The sequence below is a fragment of the Sinohyriopsis cumingii genome, chromosome 2 (genome assembly GCF_028554795.1).
Source record: "Sinohyriopsis cumingii isolate HCF-2022 chromosome 2, ASM2855479v2, whole genome shotgun sequence".
Taxonomy (NCBI): domain Eukaryota; kingdom Metazoa; phylum Mollusca; class Bivalvia; order Unionida; family Unionidae; genus Sinohyriopsis; species Sinohyriopsis cumingii.
In genome coordinates this window covers 23161755-23189352 of record NC_142962.1, presented here as the reverse complement: position 1 = coordinate 23189352, position 27598 = coordinate 23161755, and the positions used below count along the sequence as shown (strand labels likewise).

General features: G+C 34.8%; 1 protein-coding gene across 3 annotated transcripts in view; it reads right to left on the bottom strand.

The window, feature by feature from the left end:
• Positions 1-564: 564 nt before the first annotated feature.
• Positions 565-27598, bottom strand: part of LOC149804466 (mitochondrial 2-oxodicarboxylate carrier-like) — a 68465-nt gene continuing 41431 nt past the window's right edge. For 2 of the 3 annotated variants that reach the window (XM_089940674.1, XM_089940675.1), the window contains exons 5-8: positions 22741-22905; positions 18502-18683; positions 16091-16143; positions 565-7536 (exon numbers count right to left, since the gene is read on the bottom strand). In XM_089940674.1, coding sequence (XP_089796800.1) covers positions 7475-7536; positions 16091-16143; positions 18502-18683; positions 22741-22905 — 462 coding nt within the window. In that variant the 3' untranslated portion in view covers positions 565-7474. The remainder of the gene's footprint in view (positions 7537-16090; positions 16144-18501; positions 18684-22740; positions 22906-27598) is intronic. The other variant, XR_016415793.1, reaches the window with a different exon arrangement.

Below are 27598 nucleotides of genomic sequence, written 5' to 3'. Positions count from 1 at the left end.
AGACAACACAGATAGCTGAAAACATTCTATGTGAGTTTTGTGACACTGTTGTCAGATGTGATGGAGCAACAAAGCCACCAAATGTTGCCTCATAGCCAGGACTCCATTCAGGTGTAAAAGTGTATTGTTTTTAGCCTGGACTCCATTTCAGGTGTAAAAGTGTACTGTTTTTAGCCTGGACTCCATTCAGGTGTAAAAATGTATTGTTTTTAGCCTGGGCTCCATTCAGGTGTACAAGTGTATTGTTTATAGCCAGGACTCCATTCAGGCATAAAAGTTGTATTGTTTTTATCAGTGTACAAGTCAGGGTGTATTTTTCAAGTCAGATTTGTATGAAAGGGTGACTTGTAGTCAGAGAGTCAGAGTGGCATTTATAACATAAAAAAGCCCAACTGGATGGATGGAAGGATGGATGGATGGAGGAATGGACATGATAGATAGATAGATAGATAGATAGATAGATAGATAGATAGATAGATAGATAGATAGATAGATAGATAGGTAGAATGACAATAAAACTATGTAAAATATACTTGTATTATTGAGTGGAATATCACAAATAAATTAACAACTTACAATTTGTTTTAATTAAATCTACTAAAATCCACAATGCATTACATTTTAAATCCATTTATATGATAAACCCATGAATTCAGTTATAAGTCACATAGCGGTATAGTTTAGAATGATCCAATTCAAAATATCCTGTATTACGTTGATTCTAATCATTTTACAAATAAACAATGCAAGTTCAGTCCACACTTTTTAAAATTCACAGTAACCTATAAATGTCACTAATATGATGTTATCTGGTACAAATTCCAACAATTCATTGTAATTTTCTGAAATCCTCCACTGTCATCGTGTAAGTCATTATGGTTGAGTCATCGTAAATATCGTCTGACTCCTTTTCCCTGACCTCACTGTAATAGGTGAGTGCTTAGGCAGAGACTGAGCTTCGGCACTACAAGTAACACTTTGATCATACAGTTTGTGAATTTATTAAAGGTTGCAACTGAACACATGTCAATTGTGTGTCAAGATCATATCACCACCCTCTGTTACTTGCAAATAAGCAAGTATCACTCAGTGCAATCAAAGGATTGTCACATGGGAACACACCTAAGAGATTAAGGTCAAACATTTACTGGCATAACTATACTTTGCACTGAACAAGTATTGTCAACATGAAAACAAAGTGAGTGCTGCTTTACAATCCAACGGCTTATTGGGCCACATGCGCTATTAGAAAACTTGTATACAGTAAATAGGTACCTGGTGGCTAATTTTATTACCCAGGTTGTTATCAATGGGTGTTTACCTGGTGGCTAATTTTATTATCCAGGTTATTATCAATGGGTGAGTACCCAGGTACCTACTCACAGCTCTATCAACAAGATGGAAAGAAAAAAATACGAGTAAATTTAATTCTGCTTGGCCACTGCAATGTAGGCAAATAACGAAAAGCAAAAAAGGTGACCAATATGCATTCGGTTTAGTTTGCAATTCTGACTTATGAATATTTCATGGAGAAAAAAGTGATGCTGAAAAGTACTGCAAGAATTCCACTTTTATAGCTAATGATAAAATGGCTGGGTCAAAACTCAGCGAGAGATGATAGTTTAATCTTGTATATATATATACATACATACACTAAGGTTATTATTTTGTCAGAAAATTCAAATGACGTTTTTAACAGACTGTAATGGTTGAGGGCAAGCATATGACATGATCGCACTGTACAAACCCAGTATCCCACTTTAAATGATCAACAGTCCCACTTGTATTACCATAAAAGTTGGCATGTCTGTGTTTTTCATAACACTGTTTTAATGCATTTTGAACTGTTAAGAGAATATATTTTTTAACAGAGTTCAGCATTCTGTCTGCTGGGTTAATATGCTGTATCTTTTAAAACGGAACAAAACCTTAATCTGATTTGAAACTAATGGTGCCTTATAATTCTATGACATCTTTATTCCAGCAATGCCTGTAAGTAAAAAATGAAAGTTTTAAAATGCAGCCTAAATTTAGATGAATAAACAATGTATTTGTTTTATATTAAGGACTTGTTATTAGAAAAGGGTATTTTTATGCCAAGAATAACAACTACTGCAACTTCCACCAGAACAAAAAATTAGATAATTTTGGTATATACCACATGCAAAACTCTTATTATACTCATTTCTAAGTCAAAACTCTTATTATACTCATTTCTGAGTCAAAACTCTTATTATATTCATTTCTAAGTCAAAACTCTTATTATACTCATTTCTAAGTCAAAACTCTTATTATACTCATTTCTAAGTCAAAACTCTTATTATACTCATTTCTGAGTCAAAACTCTTATTATACTCATTTCTGAGTCAAAAATCTTATTATACTCGTTTCTGTCAAAACTCTTATTATACTCATTATTTTGTCGAAACTCTTATTATACCCATTTGTGAGTCAAAACTCTTATTATACTCATTTCTAAGTCAAAACTCTTATACTCATTTCTAAGTCAAAACTTTTATTATACTCATTTCTAAGTCAACTATAAAGGGTCATCAATAAATTCCAAGAAAACTTAAAATTGATGAAGGATAGGAAGTTAGGAACCACAAGGCTATTTTAAACAATTCCCCAATTACTCTAAAAATTGACCTAATTATTCTAACAATTCCCCAAATACTCTAAAAATGGACCAAATTACTCTAAAAATGAACCCAATTACTCTAAAAATTGACCCAATTACTCTAAGAATTCCCCAGTTACTCTAAAAATGGACCAAATTACTCTAAAAATGAACCCAATTACTCTAAAAAGTGTACACAAATACTCATTTTATGATACAATTCCTAATTTTAAGGAGGCTTTTGTTTCAAATTTTGTTAGCAAGATCTGAGTAAAATCCTCTGCAAAGCAAATTGCAGGTGATAGAGGTTACAACTGATAATACTGCTTAACACTGTGTTTTCTGTGCAAACTGCCAGACAATAAGCAAAAATTTATTACAATACATTTTCATTAAGTTTACATTTCAAAAAGAAAATTGTAGAAGAAAAAGATTTATTATTTTTCTCATACACTTATCACTATCACATACAGTAGCCATGTTAACATATTGTGATATTATAGTGTCTTCATAACTTCTACATCAAAAAGATACAGATATGGTATGAATTAAAAGGTAACGAGTCTTCTTAACTAATCCAATGGACTTTGCACTTGGATTGATTATATAAGAATACACAAATATGTAGGAAAAGCACCCATATAATCCATACAGCAACTTAATCTCAAATGACTGAACAGTTCTGCAACATCCAAATATTCTGCTAAGAACTCAATAAATTGAATCCCTGAAGGTACAGCTATGACTCAGTTAAATATTTCTGTGATCACGTTGCAGCTGAAAAGTTGCATGTTATGAAATTCATATATCAGTCACATACCGTTAGAAAACACAAATAACACATATATAAAAAAATGGCAGTCTTCATTTGATCTATATCCCATTGTCAAAAACAGGTGTCTTTAAATAATTTACTATGATATTCATTGTCGCCTGTAGAATGTATACCAATGAATGTTGTTTACACAGTACATGTACTTAAATTGGCCTAAATTTTTGTCTGCATTAGAAAATTTTCATTTAGCGAGGCTACCAAGGGGATGAAATAAAAATGTGAACAAAATAAAAAATTTCACAAATATCCTTACAAGATGTCCCACCTTCAATTAACTTGAAAGCCAGATATGTAGTTTCAAAGGATTGTTAATTTCATTTGCATTTTATGCTGCTGTTGGTTGCCATCTTAACAAAGAGTTACTTTTTTTCCCTGCAAAACAGAAACTTTCACAACACAATAAACGTGTTCCAATCACTTTGGAAATGCAGCAATCATTGTGATTATATTGTTTTTATTTAAATTTGGTGTTGACTTCCATCGATGAAGAGTGCATTGTTTTTACTAAAGATTGTAGCTGGCTGACTTTGATTAAGAGTGTATGTGTTATTGAAGTCATTGCAAAAGGCCAAATTTAGAGGACCCAACAAGTGCCTATTTGTTATTGCAGTGGCAATGAAACTAAGTGGTTCATCAAAAGAAAGAAACCAGGGAAAGAAACTTGGAAAACTAAACTAAATCATATCTAGTGACTAGGGGTGAAAGGATTTATCTGAATATCAATGCATCAATATTTTTTCTGTAATGATAAACATATCAATACAAGAGATGGAGAATCAATAAAACACAATATTTACTTATCTAAGTAATTTTAGTTTTCAGCAGTCATGAATAATTATTATTAGTTTGCTTTGTTATTTATTAAATATAGAATTCATCTGAAACAGCATTTGCAGTCCTAGCACGCATTTTTATTAGTAAAATAAACAAACTTGAGAATACTCGCTTGCCATCTGCAACTTAACACAAAGTGACATGGTTTGTAATCCCCCCTCATTCTATGCTACTTAGTTTAACCTAGAAGCATGTTCAACATATAGAACATGACAAATGTTACACTGAAATCTCAATCAGGAATTAGTGTAGCTTATTCCCTGCATGACAGACATGAAGTACTGGCAAGCAACAGAAAAGTCACGAATTTATGTGTACAGTACTGAAACAGAGATGCTGTCAGGGTGTGCGATTACATGAATTGTGCAATATTTGTACAAATCCACACACTTGAACATTGGTGTGTGAGAATTCCCACCAATTAGTTGAAAGTTGCACACACAAAAATGTGTTCAGCAAAGTATACACTTTTTATTTAATCGTTCTTGTCACGACATGTTTTTTCTGGCAGGCAATTGTTTACATACCTGGGTTCTTCAAGCAGCACATGAATGGTTGTTAAAATTTGATTGGAACATTGTGCCGTGGAATAAGCATTATGGCATAGATTGAATCTTCTATGAAGGAAGTTTTACAAATGCATCTGTGAAATACGGGCATGTGTGATTCCTGGAGTGGTTCATTACATTCGGCAGATACTGGATGGTGATAGTGATGATGACCACAATTTTAAAGTTATGAAGTATAGTGGATTATTGGACCTGGGAAATTGTTAATGGAGATACCAGTGACTGATTTTGAGCCCGAAAATAGTGTCAAATATGAGTCAGATATACATGATGGATCAATGAAAATAGACAGCATGACAGTCAATCTCCCTTTCAGCGGTATTTCCAAATTAAACGTAGAAAGAGCAGGATACTGAGGCTAATTAAAATACAGACAATTTAAAAGTAGAATGCAATTTTCCTTTGTTTTATCTATCACTTTTGCTATGCGGATCACATGCTACAAAACCATATATCCATATACGGGTTGAACTACTCTGGTGGCCTAGTGGTTAAAGTGTCTGCCTCAGATTGTGGAGGTCGTGGGTTCTAACCCATGGTCGAGTCATACCAAAAACCTGGGTGGGACATCATGCTAAATGTCTGCAGCATGATGCCCCAGTGCTAGACATCACCATAAATTGCCACACTGCAGAGTTCATAGCAACATGACTGATTTTTTTATTAAAGCTACGTTAAAATTAAAAACACACACACAAACACCATTTAAAGGTTAAGATAAAATGAATAAATAAAGATGGGAAAATTGAAACTAAGATTTAAATATTAGCAGACAATATCATTAAAAAAAATTTAACAAATGTACAAGGGTCTGGTAATCACAATGAACTACATAATCAAGGCCTGAACATTTGCACTGTAAAATACAAAAGAAAAATATACCATGGTCTGGTAACCACAATGACCTGCATGATCAGTAAATGAAAATTTGCACTGTAAAATTTTTTTAAAAAAAGTACCGTGGTCTGGTAGTCACAGTGACCTACATAATCAATGCCTGAACATTTGTAAAATACCAAACAAACTGTACCATGGTCTGGTAGTCACAGTGACCTACAAAATCAATGCCTCAACATTTGTACTGTAAAATACCAAACAAACTGTACCATGGTCTGGTAACCACAATGACCTACAAAATCAATATCTCATTTGTACTGTAAAGTACCAAACAAACTGTACCATGGTCTAGTAACCACAATGAACTACAAAATCAAAGCCTGAAAATTTGTACTGTAAAATACAAAAAAATATATCATGGTCTGGTAACCAGGATGACCCACAAAATCAACTCCTAAGCAATTGTACAGTAAAATGCAAAAACAATGTACCATGGTCTGGTAACCATGATGACCCACAAAATAAATTCCTGACCCACAAAATAAATTCCTGAGATTTTTAATGTAAAATACAACAGAAATGTGCCATGGGCTGGTAATCACAAGAATCTACATTACCAATACATGAAAATCTGCAAAGTAAAATTTAAAAAAATGTAATTAAAATTATCAGATTAAATATTCTATCATTCTTTAAAGCACAACTGCCATAATGTTATTGTTTCATAATCTGCTTTCATCTTAGACAATAATACATTTGAACAACTGTTTTATTAAGTGATTTTATGTAAATTCAATGAGTGACCCTTAAAGAGAGATTCCTTCATACAAAGGATAAAGTCAGGATTATATTTTTTTTAAAACTGTACTCTGGATTCATACTTGATAGAGGAAGATAACTCAACAATCACCTGTTTCTTGACCTTGCAGTGCAAATATACTTTACAATGAAAACTAACCTCAGATAAAAGCAAAATTAAAAATTTTGTGCATCATTTCATCATGGAATATGCAAAAATGTGACAAAGGCAAGGTAGTGTTTAGTGTTTCTCATATCTCATATAGCTGATGGTACGTAAGAACATGTAGAGTTTCTCATATCTCATATAGCTGATATATAAAACTATGGAGAGTTTCTCATATCTCATATAGCTGATGATACTTAAGACCATGTAGAATGTCTCATATCTCATATAGCTGATGATACGTAAGACCATGTAGAGTTTCTCATATCTCATATAGCTGATGATACATAAGACCATGTAGAGTTTCTCATATCTCATATAGCTGATGATAAATAAAACCATGTAGAGTTTCTCATTTCTCATATAGCTGATGATACATAAGACAATGCAGAGTTTCTCATATCTCATATAGCTGATGATACATAAGATCATGTAGAGTTTCTCATATCTCATATAGCTGATGATAAATAAAACCATGTAGAGTTTCTCATATCTCATATAGCTGATGATAAATAAAACCACGTAGAGTTTCTCATATCTCATATAGCTGATGATACATAAGACAATGCAGAGTTTCTCATATCTCATATAGCTGATGATATGTAAGACCATGTAGAGTTTCTCATATCTCAGGACTAAGCTCTAATCTCCTGGACATTATGATACGCATAGGAATCCATCTGTATAGGTAGTATAAGAAAAAGATCATGAAAAGAATCATTTGTGGAAAACAAAATACTGTTGTTTCCAAGAGAAAAATTTGTTTCTCATTTCTTCCTCACTATCTGATAAAGAGTCATTATTACTTGCAGAGGTCAAAGGTTATCCTTCATCCACTGAAATGCTGCCTCATATACTAACAGCATGATCGCACCACCTGCAAAATCAATGAAAAGAAATGAAAAGCATCCCATCATCTGTATCTATATGGCAAAGAATGTTATTAAGCATTCAATATCAATTTGAATCTGGCATATGCAATTTTAAACATTTTGAATGTGCTTAAAACAACAGGGGGTGGGGTGTGAAAGAGTTTTCATGCTCATTTTGTATTTTAAAGCTAAATTATGTACATAATCTGCTATTCACTGCAATAAAGTGCCTAATGTTTATGTTTTAACTTTAAGAAGTGAATAAAACTTATATCGATTTTCCCAGAAAAGAACTGTACTAAAACCAAATTCCAAAAAATTTCAGAAACATGTAAATGGTAATGTGTTGGCATCAAAATAATAGGAGGCTGAAGAGGTCACAATTTTTTTTTACCTATCTTTGTTTTTATAAACCAATATAAATTCCACAATATATCAACAACAACAAACCAATCTAAATTCCACTATATATAAACAATTACAAATCAATATAATTCCACGATATATCAACAACATAAGTACACGATTTAATGAAATAGTGTGAAATTAACAGTTAATTTTGTTCCTAAATAGGCCTGTGTTCAATCAAACAACTCCAAATTTTTAACAGATTTCAGTCTCTCTGAAGTCCTCAAAAACTAAAAGCACACTCGAGAACACAATTGATTTTTTTAAACAAGATATTCTGGTAACCATATAACACATATCCCAATTTCATACATGTTCAAGTTTGCACTCATCATTAACCAGTAGAATGCCTCTCTAAGCAGCATTGGAGAGCTATGGCTAAGCATGAATCAAGCACATATATATTTCCATCCATATTTAAGAGCATCCATGATGATAGAGAGAGAGAAGCTGCACTTTTACATATTTTTTTAGAACTTGATTTGTACGTAAGTGTTGCATATATACATGCAAACTGAAATCTTGTCAGTACTGTGCAACATTGTAAACCATAGCTGATGCATTATTTCATATTAAATAATACACTGATATACTGACTGCTAAAATCGGGTATAAATAATCCATGAGTATGTTGCTCCTTTAAATAAAAGATTAGATGCTGCACAGCTTGACGTCATGTCAGAGTGGCTGTGCCCATGCATGCATGCATATAAATTATTCTTCTGAATGAATTCCCAATCAGTGCACAAGAAAAGCATTTTTAACATTTATTTCATTATTAAATTGAACATTGAACAATTGGTGTACATTCTATATGCACTTAAGACTTGGTTTTATGTTTAATTTCTTTTGGGGGGGGGGAGGAATTTGTGGATTTTCTTTCAAGCCTGTAGATTTTACTTTTGTTTAACAATAATAATGTTTTTCAACTTATACAAGAACAAGAATATTCTTTTTTCAAAGTATGTAAGAGTCTATATTTTGATGACTTCTAACTGGTTAAGTGACAGTAATGATAATGACATTGATGAAATAATGGTGGGATCAGGGGTGGGTGATGTACAAACTGGAAAACAAACATTTGTAATAATCTGTCAAAAGTTTTATTTTTATTCTTCTTCACTTCATTCTGGAGGTCCATATCATATACAATAAGAAACTGATGCCTGTCCACTTGTCATTTCACAATGAATATATCAAAATCAGAAACACCAACTATTTTTCTAGAAAGATAGGTTTCTTTGAGAATACTTACTCACTCATAATACCTTAGGAGAACTATTACTACCTCACAAATCCTGCCCTCCTAGATAACACTTTAGCTAACAGAAGCTAAAAGTTATGTCCACCTAGGTGGTGGTCAGCAGAGTGATCTCCCCTTAGTATAGGAATTGGTGCCAAATCACATGAATATGAATCACATCCCCTTACCCTAGAGAGACCATCTTTGGTCCTTTAAGGGACATGAGACAGCTTCTAGATAACATGACTGGAAAAGACTCATCTGTTGGAAAGTGGCTTTGAAAGGGAAAAATCTAGTGGAAGTCTGTATGAAGCTGTACAATGATCTGGAAGGGTAACTTTTGTGCCATGGATAAATGTTCCTCCAGAATGACTTGAGACATTTAGGGTGAGAGATCTCTGATAAGAACGAAAGAACTGTACTCAGATCTCCACTCCACACCATGGGTAATGATAGTTAGAGAACAGTTTCACTCATATGTCATTATTGTGCTGACTGTCTTAACTTTGTAAGCCGATATATGGAGCGAATTTACTGGTTTGGGTTTAGTATGATATGCAGGATAGATAGCTCACTTTGTTCGGGATGAAAATGTCTATGTTGACATGTCATCCATCCCCTCTTTGAAGATAAAATGAGGCGTGATCTCCCTTGATAACAACAGCTCAATTTTTTTGAAATACCACTTCTGAGCTCACACTGGGTTCTGTTGGTGACCGAGAGATGAAGTGTAAAGAATAGACAGGAATTATTACCAAAATCTGTCTGGTTACCCAAGAATGGAAGCCTGTTCTTGGTAATGAAAGCAGGGGGCCTTCATGAGTGCCATTGATCCATTGTGACCGAACTGCAAGTAGATAGGTCCACCAATAAGAAATGTATTGCTGATTTGTCTACCCAATGCAAGTCATGAGCAGGCTGGACTTATAAGATAGGTGAACTAAGTTAGCTCTTGAGAGCAGTTCAAATGGCGTCTTGTTCCATCAGGTAAATACCCATGATAACTTCCACTTGGGCAAGGGTCTAATGTCAATAGCCAAGTGGAATTAGATATGTCTTTGGTTGATTTGATATCCACTCTTCCATGATAGCAAAGTATGCAGTGATTGTGGAATGGTAGGTTTAATTGTGATTGGTGCTAACTGTTTCTCTTCAAGAGACATAGGTGGATAGCTATTTTAGTTGAGTGAGAACTGTTTGTTCTTAAAGGCATATTTCACAAGATTCTAATGTGCAGGTTCAGTAACTCTGAGTTGGCATGAAACACCTGCCATTGTGATTTCTTAATTCAGATGAGGGAATATGTCGATTCTGGTGATTATGTTAAAACTGACTGTGTTGCTTCAATATTTTCAATTTAAATGTAGCAATCAGGATGAGGAGTAGGTCCATCCCATTTAAATGTAGCAATCAGGATGAGAAGCAGGTCCATTCCATTTAAATGTAGCGATCACGATGATGAGTATGTCCATTCCATTTAAATGTAGCAATCATGATGAGGAGTAGGTCCATTCCATTTAAATGTAGCAATCATGATGAGGAGTAGGTCCATTCCATTTAAATGTAGCAATCAGGATAACGAGTACATCCATCCCATTTAAATGTAGCAATCAGGATGAGGAGTAGGTCCATTCCACTTAAATGTAGCAATCAGGATGAGGAGTAGGTCCATTCCATTTAAATGTAGCAATCAGGATGAGGAGTAGGTCCATTCCATTTAAATGTAGCGATCAGGATGAGGAGTAGGACCATTCCATTTAAATGTAGCAATCAGGATGAGGAGTAGGTCCATCCCATTTAACTGTAGCAATCAGGATGAGTAGGTCCATCCCACTGAATATCTACTGAGTGAAAACTGAGAGATGAAGAGATTGTTCCGTTTGTATTATTTTCTTCTTGCTGAACCATGAGCTTGCCAATACGTTAGCCGGTTTAGTAAATGTATACTTAAGCATGGATTGTCAATCAGGATACCACTTAAAAAATTCCAAACAAGATCACAAAGATCTGAGTACTTGCTCTGCTTTGCTGTTGAGATGAGTCACTATTGTGAAGTTATCAGAAAGAGAACTCCATTGCTGCGTGGGTTCTACAGCCACCAAAGAAAAACTTTCATCTTGATAAGTAAATAATGATCATGAGGGAGCCATGCTCCTATGGTAGTCCAAAATGTTAGGAGACTTGCTCCCCTGGTACTCTGTGTATGCATCTATAGCGAATGGTTGTAGGTTGTGTTTGCAGAGGTATCGCTGATGTGTGTCCCAAGTGGTTTCCCTGACTTTGAGATGCAACTTATTGTGGAAGATTGTGAGAGTTGGCCCAATGGTCACCGATTAGGTCTCCACTTGGACCATGTGATCAATGTTATGGAAGCCCAATAAAGCAGCCATGGGCTAAGACTTCCACTACCACAATAAGCAAAACTCGACCAGCAAAGCAATTTTCTAGCACACGGGTTGCTCCAAATAGGCAAGGAAACTACCACTGCATGAATTAAATTCTTGTTCCTGGGGGACATGTTCATTTACTTGAACACTGATTCCAGACCTAGTCAATCAAATCTTGAAAGGGTACAGGGCTGGAGATGTTCTTGATGAGCAGATTTCATGGTCTACACAATCGACGGCATTAGGACCTGTTGTTTCATTCCAACGCATATCAAGAACATAACAGAGTTGATTGAATGTGCTTAGGTTGAGGATCAACTGATGAGTGCTGGATTGTAGCTGAAGAACCCTGGCCTAAGACTTATCAGGAGCAGTGAACATGACATTGAGTCCCCAGGAAACTTGTTGGGTCCCCAAGATGTCATGTTAAAATTTTTCCCCATTTATCTGTGAAAGATTGGAGCCTTCTCTCTACCAGGATCTGTGATAAGGGTGGAAGAGGGGGGCCTGTATGGATGGTCTCATGGAATGCTGGTGAAAACGATGGATTCCCACTCACTCTTCCACTTAGTTGTAGGATTGTTTCCCAGTGGCAGGCATTCTAGAGACATCCCTGTGACTTTGCAGGTTGCCTTGTGAATTGCTCTGCTGTAGCTGAGACTGAGAGGGATGGTGGGATGTTGCTAATTCTGTCAATCGTATCATTAAAGAGGAGAATAGATGATGAAGGTTGTGAGCATATCTTGGGCCATGAATGGTCTGTAAGGTGAAGTAGAGAGCATTGCATCTTGTTTCCACCTGTTGAAAGTTCATTGTTATTATTATGTTATGAAATGGACCATTCTGTGAATATGCTTATTCCAAGGACTAAACAAACAGAGTGCCCTGAATTGATACTTTGAGTTATCATGTATCTGTTGTGATCCCTTGTTTATGATGTAGTCCAGATGAAATGAAAGTAGGTCGTCTGTGTGGGGAGAACATTGTCCAATTCATTACCTTCTGGAAAGCTATGGAATGTTTGATCCAGATTACCAGTCTCTGCATCTGCTTTTGGCTGTTTGCTTAGCACTTTCCCTCAATGTTCAGCAACAGCTATAGAATTGAACCCTAAGGTGGCAAGGTCTATAGGAATTGCCAATAATGAGGACTCCTGTGGTGGTGGCTTATACAGATTCAGATTGAAAGTATAATCTTCCATAGATAATTTTCACCTGATGTCAGAACTGTAGACCCCCCCTCCAAGTGATATGAAGAAAAGAAGCCAAAAGTCTTATGGGATTGAGAGGGAGACCTCCAAGGTGGAGTTCACTCACCATGTAGGACCTAATAACAATGAGGAACTTGAATGCCAGTTTGAATCATTGTGTATAGATTAAGGCAGTGAAGTTGATGTCTCCTGCACTACCGGTATGGTAGTTGGAGAAGAATGCCAATGATGGTGGCCCACTACACTTGCAGTACTGAACAGTCAGATCCTGTTACTTTTAACATGTTCCTAAGCAAGGTCCCTTGGATAGCACAGGCTTAAGGGTTAGATAAGAGATATCTCTTGAAAAGGGAGGTCCCAGGATCATACACCAGAAGTATTTTGAGTACAATGCGGGTAAGATTGATCTATGAGGGTGTCTGTATAAACAGTATGTCTTCCACAGGATGTGCCAAGCACCATTATGCTAATCCAATGTGAGTCAAGAAACTAGGCAAGTTTGTTTTCTGGTGGCTGATACTATATGATCGAATTGTGGTCATGGCCCATTGCGATCAGAGTTATATGGTGAAGTCTGGTCATGATGAAACATGGCCATCTTGGCAGCCATAATGTTGACCAGTTCTTGAGGTTGGAACAGGGTATGGGATATTGATGGCAGCCATAATGTTGACCAGTTCTTGAGGTTGGAACAGGGTATGGGATATTGATAGCAGCCATAATGTTGACCAGTTCTTGAGGTTGGAACAGGGTATGGGATATTGATCCATGTATTTGGTCCATAATTCTGATATGCAAGACTGTGACTGATGCTTGTTGGTGCTCTCCATCTTGCTGTCGAGAAAAGATATGGTTCAAACCCTTGCATGCAGGCATATGTTTTCATCCCCCAAAGCTATGATTGAGTTCTGTCCATACCATGCAAGTCTGACATGTATTCAAGGGATGGTGACCAGAAAACTACACATGCTGAGTGGTTGTCAGACTGGTCTAATCCATGGTCTAGATCTCCAAGGCAAAACAGAGCAGACATTTAGTGTAGTGAGTGTCCTGCTTTTTTAACTTGCAAGAATTCATGCAGGGTTACCCACTATGATAAATACTGCAGAAGGGTGCACTTGACTTGTACAGGTAGAGAATGATAGCATCAGTATTAATATGTAGAAAGTGGACACAAAATAATCAATTCTTGTCACAAAAACACGTAGGTTGTGAATTGTGACACCTGTCCAGGTAAAATCACTGAAGTGTTGCATATAGGACTTACATATACTAACTGGAAGGCAAATAATCATTTCTAGCAACTCCTTGCCTATAAGACAGCCAAGTGTTGATTGCTGTACAGATACAAATCACTAAAACATTGCTTACAGTAACATGCATGAGCTGGATGCTATGGAGTAAACCATGTATAGAAACCTGACCTTTATTTATCCAACCAGAGTGGAAGCTACATAGTAATATAAACAAAACTCTACGTCATACACAAAAAAGGAGCCAAATTACCATTATAGATACTTACAATGTAGGTGCTACAATATCCATTATGATACAATTTTATCTTTGGGAAAATGACTAAAGACATTCTATATGGGTAAAATCAATAAAGTGTCACATATACAATTATGAATTCTTCCTAGCTGATGGTCTAATGTAGGCAATGAAGCACCAATATAATATCAATTCATAATACCACCTGAAGGAAGGCTCAATGATGGCCTGTACAGGTAAAATCAGTGAAGTTAGTGCCCAGATGCTAAGACTGCATTGGTATAGAAAACTTACCTGTATGTATCACGTTGTAGCTTTTTTTTTTGTTGTTGTTCTAGGGTTTAACACCATTTTTCAGCACAAGATAGGCTATACATGGCGGCCAGTATAACTGGTGGAGGAAGAACCCTGGAAAACCCAGGGAAGAACCACCAACCCACTAGAAGCTACTGGCAGGCTTTCCCACGTACCCACACTAGCTGAGCCTTGGACTTGAACCCATGCAGATAGATGTGAGATGGCAGTGATCTGTAATGGTGGGCGCTTTAGACCACTTGGCCACTAGGGGCCCTCTGGTTGTAGTCGAAATATACATATATTAGAGTGTTCTATAGCCCACTACAGACATGCATGCACATACAAATTAAAACTAGAGCCAGAACTGTTGAGAAGTCAAAAAGACTACCTGTGCAATTACATAAATACTATTAAGTGATAGCAAAGTGATAATTGTAAAAGCAGAACTTTGTTGTCATAGTCAGAAAGAAAAGTTGGAAACACAGAAGGAGTATAGGAGTATACTTCTCTTTTGAAGTGAAGACTTCTCCAACTTGTAAGTGTAGAATTTCTAGAAACTTGGTAGAGGATTTTGTGAGGTCCCTCTTGATGAAATCATGCCACTTGGCAGAAGTGGAAGTAGTAACTGAGATATTCACGGGATTTGGCTCCAATCTCTATGCTGAGAGGAGATCACTTTAGCCAACTACCATCTAGGTTGACAGATAGCCTTTAGCTTCTTTTAGCTAAGAGTGTTATCTGGGAGTACTGAATTTGTGAGGAAGTAATAGTTCTCCTCAGGTATTATGATTGTGAAATGTATTTAAAGAAGAAACATGTGTGTTATGTGCCATATGCCGTGCACCTTACAGCTAATTTACTTTCTCATAAAAATCATTTCTAAATTTGTGACCACTGATGGTGTGTTAGCCTTACTGTCTATAATCCAAGAAAATTGTTACATGACAAAAGAGAAAACCATTAGCTTTTTTACAGTATTTATATAAAGTGATTGTGGATAAGAATTAAATACCTATTTTGGGAAGAGCTTGGGACCTCTTTTATTTATGAATTTCACAGGAATCAGATTGGAGGTCAAAGTCGGCCCTTACTGAATCTTGTCCTTTACTGAGATGTAAAATGTGTCACTGTATTGTCTATTTATAGATGTGTTTGATGATATCAAATCTATCTATCTGCAATATTTTTAATCAACTACACAATATGATACAAATGCATGAGCTAAACAATTAGATAAAATGGCAGGTGTAACTATTTTTTGGCAATATTTATAATGAAGTACAATTAGAAAAAATGGCTGGTGTAACTATTTTTTGGCAATATTTATAATGAAGTACAATTAGAAAAAATGGCTGGTGTAACTATTTTTGGCAATATTTAAAATGAAGTACAATTAGATAAAATGGCAGGTTTCAATTCCATCAAAAGGGACTTTCAAAATGTAAAAGGAAGATAGTAATGAAACTCTGAATGTGAGTGAATGTTAGTGCAATCTTTGGATATAATCAGATGGTTGATCTTACCAGGCCCCAGTCTTAAAATCTTTGGCAGCAATCCTTTGTACAATGCCAAAAATCTGCCAAAAAAAACAAATATACAGAATGAATGAAACGACTGGTAATATGTCTTGTTAACAGATATTGACAATCTGCAAAAACAAAATATAACGAATGAAAGATCAACTTTTAATATGATGTCTTGTTAACAGATATTGAAAATATGCAAAATATAAAGAATGAAAGAAACAACTTTAATTATGTCTTGTTAAGAGATACTGAAATCGTGGTTCTTCATAAATTCTTGAATAAAAATATTAATATCTATTCACACCTCCATAAAGTATGACTTGGCAAATATAATGAAATCTCTCTCATTACAACATAAATTAGCTGAGGCCCTTTAGATATAAAGCAATATAGTAAACATCTTTTCTATCTGTCCATTGTTCTCACTTCTTGTAATCACCAAAACTCTACAATCTTTAAAAATAATTTAACATCATTTGGAATGTGAATAACCTATTATATGTAGCTGTATCACTTAAAATGTTGCCTTTTCAAGTTGAATATTAAAGGAGTTATCTCCCTTCTTCAATTAAGTTTAAATGTCCACTATCACAAAGTTTTGTAAGCAATGTAACTCAGGAACCATCTAGTCTAGTCTGATACAATTTGGTATGTACATTGTCTCACAGATCTAGGTCTACCTTTTGTTTTATCTTATCAACTCCATTCTAAATAGAGTTATGGCCCTTGACAACTTACCAGCTTCACATGTTATGTAACTGGCACTGCTTAAGTACTATTCAACATATTCTGCTGCAGTCTGGTGTTTACACTGTGTGATGCAGTTTGGTGTCTACATTGTGTGATGCAGTTTGGTGTCTACACTGTGACGCAGTTTGGTGTCTACACTGTGTGATGCAGTTTGGTGTATTGTTATGATCTCTAGGGGCTTAGAATGCATAACAGGAAAGTGTGCTAACTTAGCATGAAGCATGATGGCCCACCCAGTCACATTATCATTGCACCAGGACTACGAGTCATAACACTAACCTCTTAATTCTGTGTTCCAAAGGTATTCTGAATGATAACTGTATTGTACCAACACTACATAAGAATCACTATGTTTTAAATCCAAATTTCTGTTAAATGAATTCATGGTACCATATTTACCATATATGTTGGAACACCGTATTTATTGGGACACCATAAATTAATTTTTAAAGTAACTTTTTTGTGCACTGTGTGAAGCTTAGAATGTTGCTTGCAGTTGGCATAACTCAATAACTACTGAAAATATTCTGATAGAATTTGGTAAGAATGTTATCATTTAGAATTGGATGTACCTTTTAAAGGTTTTGTTTCATCTACACCATTTGGACTATTATGGCCCTTGTCAAACAATGTTATCTTGATCATTACATGGAATGTCACTTTAAATCAGCATAGCTCAAGAACCATTCAGCATATTCTAATGTTATTTGATCTGAACATTGTTTCATAGCAAGTGACGTGTCTTGCATGAGTTTTGTCTCATCTGCTCAGTTTTTGATGGAACTATGGCCCTTACTAACCAAGTTCATATCTTAACATGGGATATTCTACATCAACATCAAGAAGAGTTAAGGCCCTTGAATTCCCAACGTCTCCTAACTTCAGTTTCTCGACATAAATTCCTCTGTTAAAGGCCTTTTAGTGCTCAACTTTCAGATGACACCATACAGCCTGTATTGTGCTGACATATTAAACCACACACACACACACACACACACACATTATATAGATTTGGGCCCACTGCAATGCACCGATAATTACAATTTGAAACTGACCAAATGAAACTGAATGCACTGTGGCAGTTATTTTCAACTTTTTGTTGCTGTACAAATAATAACCGCTAAAAAAAGATTTATCACAATTTTCAGTTGATTATTAGGAACAAATATTTGAAATATTTGGATAATAACACAAATGATTTTTATGGCCTGACAGTGAACCAAAGATTAGCGGGGCACAAATAAACACCAGTTCCATATTATCTGTTCTAAATTAAAACTACATGTGGCTGAATACTGTCAAAAATATTTTGTGTGAGTCATTTTGTGTGGGACTTTTTGCACGAGACATTTAGTGAGTACTTATCTAATGGCAATATACCCGGGGTAGCAGATTTTTTTACAGTGACTTAAATCAAACACCTCTGCAGGTTTTACAAATGTAATAAATCTTCATTACACTTCATTAAATTGCTTATTCTGTGTGTACATAGTATTGGTCAATGTAATTGTTCAACTTTATTTCTGACTGTACAGGGTGTAAGAAATACGTACCCCTATATGTGCCCTGACATGTTAATTGCTGAGAAGGAAAGGACTTTGTTTTAATTAATGACATAAACTTTATGACCATTACAAACCACAGTAAGATTAACTAACCCTTCCTCTCTGTATACTGTCACGATTGTAGCAAAGCAGGTTCTGTACTTTATTTGACCTGGGACTGGTTGTGGTCCTTGAATTCGACTCTTAGCCACATCAAAAGGAATGTTGATACAGGAACCTAACACTCCGCTGCACAATCCAATAAAAAACTTTCTTCCAAACTCCATCAGTGGATCCTGTGGATAACAGTCACATAATTATAGAAACAAACTGATGAAGGCTTAATTTGGTGATTCTTAAATTTCAGTCTGTATATTAATGAAACATTTTTGTACAGTTAGCATAAGGCAATCATTGCCAGCAGTAACTAAATACAATGGGCTAGAGATGCCAAACTCCTAGCAATAATTAGCTCGTAAACACTATTTATTGTAAATTAAAATCCTGTTCCCACCCATTTCATTTTACATGGTTAAAATAGTGTTTGATGTACAATCTATATTTCTTTATCACACACCCAGATTGGAACATCTGTACTATTTTCTGATGAAGTGAATCAAAACTTTTATAAATCACAATTTGCTTGGAATTTCATTCAGGCTGTAAAGTTAAAATATTTCAAAAGTGTAAAATAGAAAGTATGTAATAAACATGAACCTGCACTCATGCTTTGGTTTGAGTTGAGGGAATGACCTCAATGGATATGACTTATGAATGACTACACCTCATGGTCACAATGTATCCCAAGGCCATTCCAAACTTGTTCTTTCCAATGACCAAGAACAAAACACATACATGTGAACCTCCTGGCTGGTAGGCTTTTCCTGTCATGATGAGGGATGTCTCCTGCCCCTCCTGTCACTCACTGAAATCTCTTGTGTATGCAAAATTATTAATGAAAATTAATTATTTTTCATTAATTTTTACATTTTACTTCCAGTGTAATATATTTACAGAAAGAATGTGTGTGATCATGTGACTACAAAACTGGCATAAGTAGGACAGACAATTCAGTTGATGATTTCATGCAGCATAAAACAATATCTTTTTTATTCTGTCTGCAGATCACTTTGGCTTCATTGTTTGAAGTTGTCCTAGATGTATACTACTGATATATATATATACCATTGATCTTGATTTAATCCTTTGTAAATAGGACCATTTAGGAGACTTAGCAGGCAAAGTGCAGATTGTTCTAAACAGCACTGCTATGAATGACCATATCGCAAAAACAAACACCACTGACCTTTTCTAATCCTTTGTAACCGCAACCACTTAAAACGTAAATACTGCTCTAAACAAAAAGAACAAATCAGGCTGGCTACTGGTTTCTTAATTATTACAGGTCATGCCAGTTGTGTCATTTTTTTATATCGACATTAAAACAGACCAAAATACATGTCAATAACTGCCATTGTGATGCAGAAATCATGTGAATACACAGTGAAATTGACTAGTCTTTCTTGAAAGGGAATAGTCAGCTCAAAAGTTTACATGGCTTATTTTTCTCTTGTGGAAACCAGCATAATTACAGCAATATCACAATGAGAAATCTTTTAAATGGCTTCAATGTTGAGATTGAGTACACTGCTTGCCGTTGGAGTTTATCCATACTGATTGTAATGAATGAGGTCCTTGTCCTTTTCTTTCATACTTGTGAGTGATAATCATTTATCCATATTGGTTGTAATGAATGAGGTTCTTGTCTTTAATACAAGTAAGTGATACTCATTTATCCATATTGATTGTATTGAATGAGGTTCTTGTCTTTAATACTAGTAAGTGATAATCATTTATCCATATTGGTTGTAATGAATGAGGTTCTTGTCTTTAATACTAGTAAGTGATAATCATTTATCCATATTGATTGTAATGAATGAGGTTTTTGTCTTTAATACAAGTAAGTGATAATCATTTATCCATTTGTCTTTCCATATTGATTGTAATAAATGAGGTCCTTGTCTTTTTCCTTAATACTAATATATCCTAATCATTTTCTGGATTTTGACTGCCACTGTTAAAGGGTTGCGATGTTTGTTGGTTTTTCTCTTTGATGTTACAGTAATTACAATCCGCATGTTAAGCCTTTATCTGTTCACCTTAGTATAGTCAGTTACAACATTAGTGTAGTCAGTTACACCTTAGTGTAGTCAGTTACACCTTAGTGTAGTCAGTTACACCTTAGTGTAGTCAGTTACACTTTAGTGTAGTCAGTTACACCTTAGTATAGTCAGTTACACCTTTAGTGTAGTCAGTTACACCTTAGTGTAGTCAGTTACACCCTTTGTTTATAGAATTAATTCAGTTAGGTTTTCAGTCCATGAAGCATTGCCTGTTTTCTTTAAATAAATATATTCTGTTTCTGAATGAGTTAATGAACTTTTGATTTCATTCATATTCACACACACACACACACACACACACACACACAAACATATCCCCTGATTTGTCCTAAGTTGACCTCTCTCTTCTGTCACATGTATATAATTTTGCAATGACTTCCTAACGATGAAATTTATTACCTTGACCTTTCATCTTTTGGTTTATCCATCACCATCATTCAAGTACCAAATGAATTCATTTGCCTGATTTTATATAGTGCCTGTTGTAAGTGAGGTTATACAGCCTTATCCAATATTAATCAAAAAGCTGACAAAGAATGAATAGAGAGAAACTGTTACTACTTGTAACAAGTAGGTGGTAATAACAAAGACATTCATTTTTGAAAAGGCACTATCTGAATGGTGTTGGGGATATTATGAATGGTAGTAAAAAGGTCTTCTTATGATAGATGTGTTTTGAGATATTCCTATCCATGACAAGAGACCACTTTATCTCACACTTAATAAGCCATCTTTGTCATTGTGTCAATTCCATGTTCTAGTTAGAATTAACCAAGTAAACCCTGCTCTACTTGCACATTCTATGGCAGATCTAAATTATAGTTTGAATTAACTGTGTAGACCCTGCTCTACTGGCACATTCTATGGCATATCTAAATTAAAGTTAGAATTAACCATGTAGACCCTGCTCTACTGGCACATTCTATGGCAGATCTGAATTAAAGTTAGATTTAATTGTGTAGACCCTGCTCTACTGGCACATTCTATGGCAGATCTAAGTTTATGTTCTGTGTAGGTGAGCATTCTACATGGAAATAAAGTAGATTGAACCATGTTAGATGGATCTACATGGAAATATGGATGGATAACATTTCTACTGAAATACATAACACTGTTGGGGGGGTTTACATATGAAAATTATTGATACAACGTGACATCATTACCGAATACTCTTGCTAGACATATGAAAATTATTGATACAATGTGATGTCATTACAAAATGCTCTTGCTAGACATATGAAAATTATTGATACAATGTGACATCATTACAGAATACTCTTGCTGCACATATGAAAATTATTGATACAATGTGATATCATTACCAAATACTCTTGCTGGATATATGAAAATTATTGATACAATGTGATATCATTACCGAATACTCTTGCTGGATATATGAAAATTATTGATACAATATGATGTCATTACCGAATACTCTTGCTGGATATATGAAAATTATTGATACAATGTAATATCATTACCGAATACTCTTGCTGGATATATGAAAATTATTGATACAAAGTGACATCATTACCAAATACTCTTGCTGGATATATGAAAATTACTGATACATTGTGACATCATTACCGAATACTCTTGCTGGATATATGAAAATTATTGATACAATGTAATATCATTACCGAATACTCTTGCTGGATATATGAAAATTATTGATACAATGTGATATCATTACCGAATACTCTTGCTGGATATATGAAAATTATTGATACAATTTGACATCATTACCAAATACTCTTGCTGGATATATGAAAATTATTGATACAATGTGACATCATTACCAAATACTCTTGCTGGATATATGAAAATTATTGATACAATTTGACATCATTACCGAATACTCTTGCTGGATATATGAAAATTATTGATACAATGTGACATCATTACCAAATACTCTTGCTGGATATATGAAAATTATTGATACAATTTGACATCATTACCGAATACTCTTGCTGGATATATGAAAATTATTGATACAATGTGACATCATTACCGAATACTCTTGCTGGATATATGAAAATTATTGATACAATGTGATATCATTACCGAATACTCTTGCTGGATATATGAAAATTACTGATACAATGTGATATCATTACCAAATACTCTTGCTGGATATATGAAAATTATTGATACAATGTGACATCATTACCGAATACTCTGGCACAATTCCTTTGATATTATGGTAAAATCCAAAGTAGACCATGTTGAAAACACCATGCCTTCCCAGTGTAGCTGTTAAACCCTTGTTCAGACCATGGAAGCCAAATCCATCTTTGGCTACAATTTCTCTTGCTGTGGCATAAGTACTTTTTTGCTAAAAGAAAACAGACACTGCTACCTTAGTTTGTGACTGACAGTTGTAATTCAGTAGGCACTTACATGCATGTGAATTGATATGGTTCCTTAAGCATGATAAGAACTTAGTGATCATTTCCTGAGAAAAATGTTGTTCAGTACAGGGTGATCAATGACAGGAGTTCAAGAGTTTTATCCTCTGTGATATAAAAATAAATAAAATAGACCTCTAGTAACTTGAAGCACTGTGAGCCAAAATCTGTAGTGTAAGTTTTCAAGTTCACAGACATATGAAGATACTAAATCAGAACTAAACAATCAGTTTGAGTGATGCTTGGTATTCAAGTGATGTTAAGTATTTAAGTGATGCTAAGTATCTCAGTGATGTTAAGGATTCAAGTGATGTTAGGTATTTAAGTGATGCTAAGTATTTCGATGATGTTAAGGATTCAAGTGATGTTAGGTATTTGAGTGATGCTGAGTATTTCGATGATGTTAAGGATTCAAGTGATGTTAGGTATTTGAGTGATGCTGAGTATTTCAGTGATGTTAAGGATTCAAGTGATGTTAGGTATTTGAGTGATGCTGAGTATTTCGATGATGTTAAGGATTTAAGTGATGTTAGGTATTTGAGTGATGCTAAGTATCTCAGTGATGTTAAGGATTCAAGTGATGATAGGTATTTGAGTGATGCTGAGTATTTCGATGATGTTAAGGATTTAAGTGATGTTAGGTATTTGAGTGATGCTAAGTATCTCAGTGATGTTAAGGATTCAAGTGATGTTAGGTATTTGAGTGATGCTGAGTATTTCGATGATGTTAAGGATTTAAGTGATGTTAGGTATTTGAGTGATGCTAAGTATCTCAGTGATGTTAAGGATTCAAGTGATGATAGGTATTTGAGTGATGCTGAGTATTTTGGTGATGTTAAGGATTCAAGTGATGATAGGTATTTGAGTGATGCTGAGTATTTCGGTGATGTTAAGGATTTAAGTGATGTTAGGTATTTGAGTGATGCTAAGTATCTCAGTGATGTTAAGGATTCAAGTGATGTTAGGTATTTGAGTGCTGCTGAGTATTTCGATGATGTTAAGGATTTAAGTGATGTTAGGTATTTCAGTGATGCTAAGTATCTCAGTGATGTTAAGGATTCAAGTGATGATAGGTATTTGAGTGATGCTGAGTATTTTGGTGATGTTAAGGATTCAAGTGATGATAGGTATTTGAGTGATGCTAAGTATCTCAGTGATGTTAAGGATTCAAGTGATGATAGGTATTTGAGTGATGCTGAGTATGATGCTGAGTATTTCGATGATGTTAAGGATTTAAGTGATGTTAGGTATTTGAGTGATGCTGAGTATTTTGGTGATGTTAAGGATTCAAGTGATGATAGGTATTTGAGTGATGCTGAGTATTTCGGTGATGTCAAGGATTCAAGTGATGATAGGTATTTGAGTGATGCTGAGTATTTTGGTGATGTTAAGGATTCAAGTGATGATAGGTATTTGAGTGATGCTGAGTATTTCAGTGATGTTAAGGATTCAAGTGATGATAGGTATTTGAGTGATGCTGAGTATTTTGATGATGTTAAGGATTTAAGTGATGTTAGGTATTTGAGTGATGCTAAGATCTCAGTGATGTCAAGGATTCAAGTGATGATAGGTATTTGAGTGATGCTGAGTATTTTGGTGATGTTAAGGATTCAAGTGATGATAGGTATTTGAGTGATGCTGAGTATTTCGGTGATGTCAAGGATTCAAGTGATGATAGGTATTTGAGTGATGCTAAGTATCTCAGTGATGTTAAGGATTCAAGTGATGATAGGTATTTGAGTGATGCTGAGTATTTCGGTGATGTTAAGGATTCAAGTGATGATAGGTACTTGAGTGATGCTGAATATTTCAGTGATGTTAAGGATTTAAGTGATGTTAGGTATTTGAGTGATGCTAAGTATCTCAGTGATGTTAAGGATTCAAGTGATGTTAGGTATTTGAGTCATGCTGAGTATTTCGGCGATGTTAAGGATTTAACTCATGCTAGGTATTTGAGTAATGCTGAGCATTTCATTGATGTTAAGGATTCAAGTCATGTTAGGTATCTGAGTGATGCTGAGTATTTTGGTGATGTTAAGGATTCAAGTCATGCTAGGTATTTGAGTGATGCTGAGCATTTCGTTGATGTTAAGGATTCAAGTGATGTTAGGTATTTGAGTGATGCTGAGTATTTCGGTGATGTTAAGGATTCAAGTCATGCTAGGTATTTGAGTGATGCTGAGTATTTTGATGATGTTAAGGATTCAAGTGATGTTAGGTATTTGAGTGATGCTGAGTATATGACTGATGCCAAGTATTCAAGTGATGCTAGGTATTTGATTGCTGTCAACTATTCAATTGATGGTAGGTATTTAAGTGATGCTAAGAATTTAAGTGATGCAAAGTATTTAAGTGATGTCAGATATTTAAGTAATGCTAAGGATTCAAGTGACGCTTAGTATTTATTTATAAGTGATGCTAAATATTTGAGTGATGCTTAGTATTTTAGTTATGCTGAGTATTTGGGTGATGCTTAGTATTTGAGCGATATGGAGTATTTTAGTGATAATAAGAGTTTGAGTGATGCTAAATATTAAAGTGATGCTAGGTATCTGAGTGATTCTAAGTATTCAGTGATGCTAGGTATCTGAGTGATTCTAAGTATTCAAGCGATGCTAGGTATGTGAGTGATTCTAAGTATTCAGTGATGCTAGGTATTTGAGTGATTCTAAGTATTCAAGTGATGCTAGGTATTTGAGTGATTCTAAGTATTCAAGCGATGCTAGGTATTTGAGTGATTCTAAGTATTCAAGCGATGCTAGGTATTTCAGCGATTCTAGGTATTCAAGCGGTGATTCTAAGTATTCAAGCGATGCTAGGTATTTCAGCGATTCTAGGTATTCAAGCGATGCTAGGTATTTGAGTGATTCTAAGTATTCAAGCAATGCTAAGTATTTGAGTGATTCTAAGTATTCAAGCAATGCTAAGTATTTGAGTGATTCTAAGTATTTCAGTGATGCCATGCATTTGAGCGATGCAGCTAATCATTCAAGTGATGCTAAAGATTCAAGGGATGCTAGGTATTTGGGTTATGCTAGGTATTTGGGTTATGCTAGGTATTTGGGTTATGCTAGGTACATAAGTGATGCTAAAGTATTTGAGTGACAGTAAGTATTTGAGTAATGTTGAGTACTTGAGTGATGCTTGTTATTTGAGCAATGTTAAAGTATTTGATTGATGCTGAATATCTGAGTGATGCTAAGTATTCCAATGATGCCACGTATTCAAGCAATGCTAAGGATTCAAAAAATGCTTACAATTCAAGAGATGTCAAGTATTCAAATAATGCTAACAATTCAAGTGATGCTAAGGATTCAAATAATGCTTACAATTCAAGAGATGCAAGTATTCAAATAATGCAAAAAATTCAAATAGTGCTAAGGATTCAAGCAATGCTAAGGATTCAAGTGATGCTAAGGATTCCAATGATGCCATGTAATGAAGTGATGCTAAGGATTCAAGTGATGCCAAATGTTTGATGCAAAGTATTCAAGAGATGCTAAGTATTCAAGTTGTGCTAAGTATTCGAGTGACTGACATCTGAGTTACCATAGTACAAGTTTCTTATTCTATCGGTTATTTACTAACTTCTGTCAAAATACAAGTGTCTCAAGGTAGATCTGTCACATGATTTAAAATACAACTGTCTACATGTAGGTCTATCACATGATTTAAAATACAACTGTCTACATGTAGGTCTGTCACATAATTTAAAATACAACTGTCAACATGTAGGTCTATCACATGATTTAAAATACAAGTGTCTGCAGGTAGTTCTGTCACATGATTTAAAAATACAGCTGTCTACATGTAGGTCTGTCACATGATACAAAATACAACTGTCTACATGTAGGTCTGTCACATAATTTAAAATACAGCTGTCTACATGTAGATCCATCATATGATTTAAAATACAACTGTCTACATGTAGGTCTATCACATGATTTAAAATACAAGTGTCTGCAGGTAGTTGTCACGATTTAAAATACAACTGTCTACATGTAGGTTTGTCACATGATACAAAATACAACTATCTACATGTAGGTCTATCACATGATTTAAAATACAGCTGTCTACATGTAGGTTTGTCACATGATAGAAAATACAACTGTCTACATGTAGGTCTGTCACATGATGTACTATACAGCTGTCTACATGTAGGTCTGTCACATGATACAAAATACAACTGTCTACATGTAGGTCTGTCACATAATTTAAAATACAACTGTCTACATGTAGATATGTCACATAATTTAAAATACAAGTGTCTGAAGGTAGTTCTGTCACATGATTTAATATACAAGTGTCTGAAGGTAGGTCTGTCACATGATTTAAAATACAACTGTCTACATGTAGATATGTCACATGATTTAAAATACAAATGTCTGAAGATAGTTCTGTCACATGATTTAATATACAAGTGTCTGAAGGTAGGTCTGTCACATGATTTAAAATACAACTGTCTACATGTAGATATGTCACATGATTTATGGCTACAAACTTAATATGATGTATATTTACATGAAACTTACCAACTTCAATTTTAATTTTCTGCATAGAACCATGCATATCAAGGATACATTTTAATGCTTTCCAAAGAATCAAGTGATTTTCAACTGC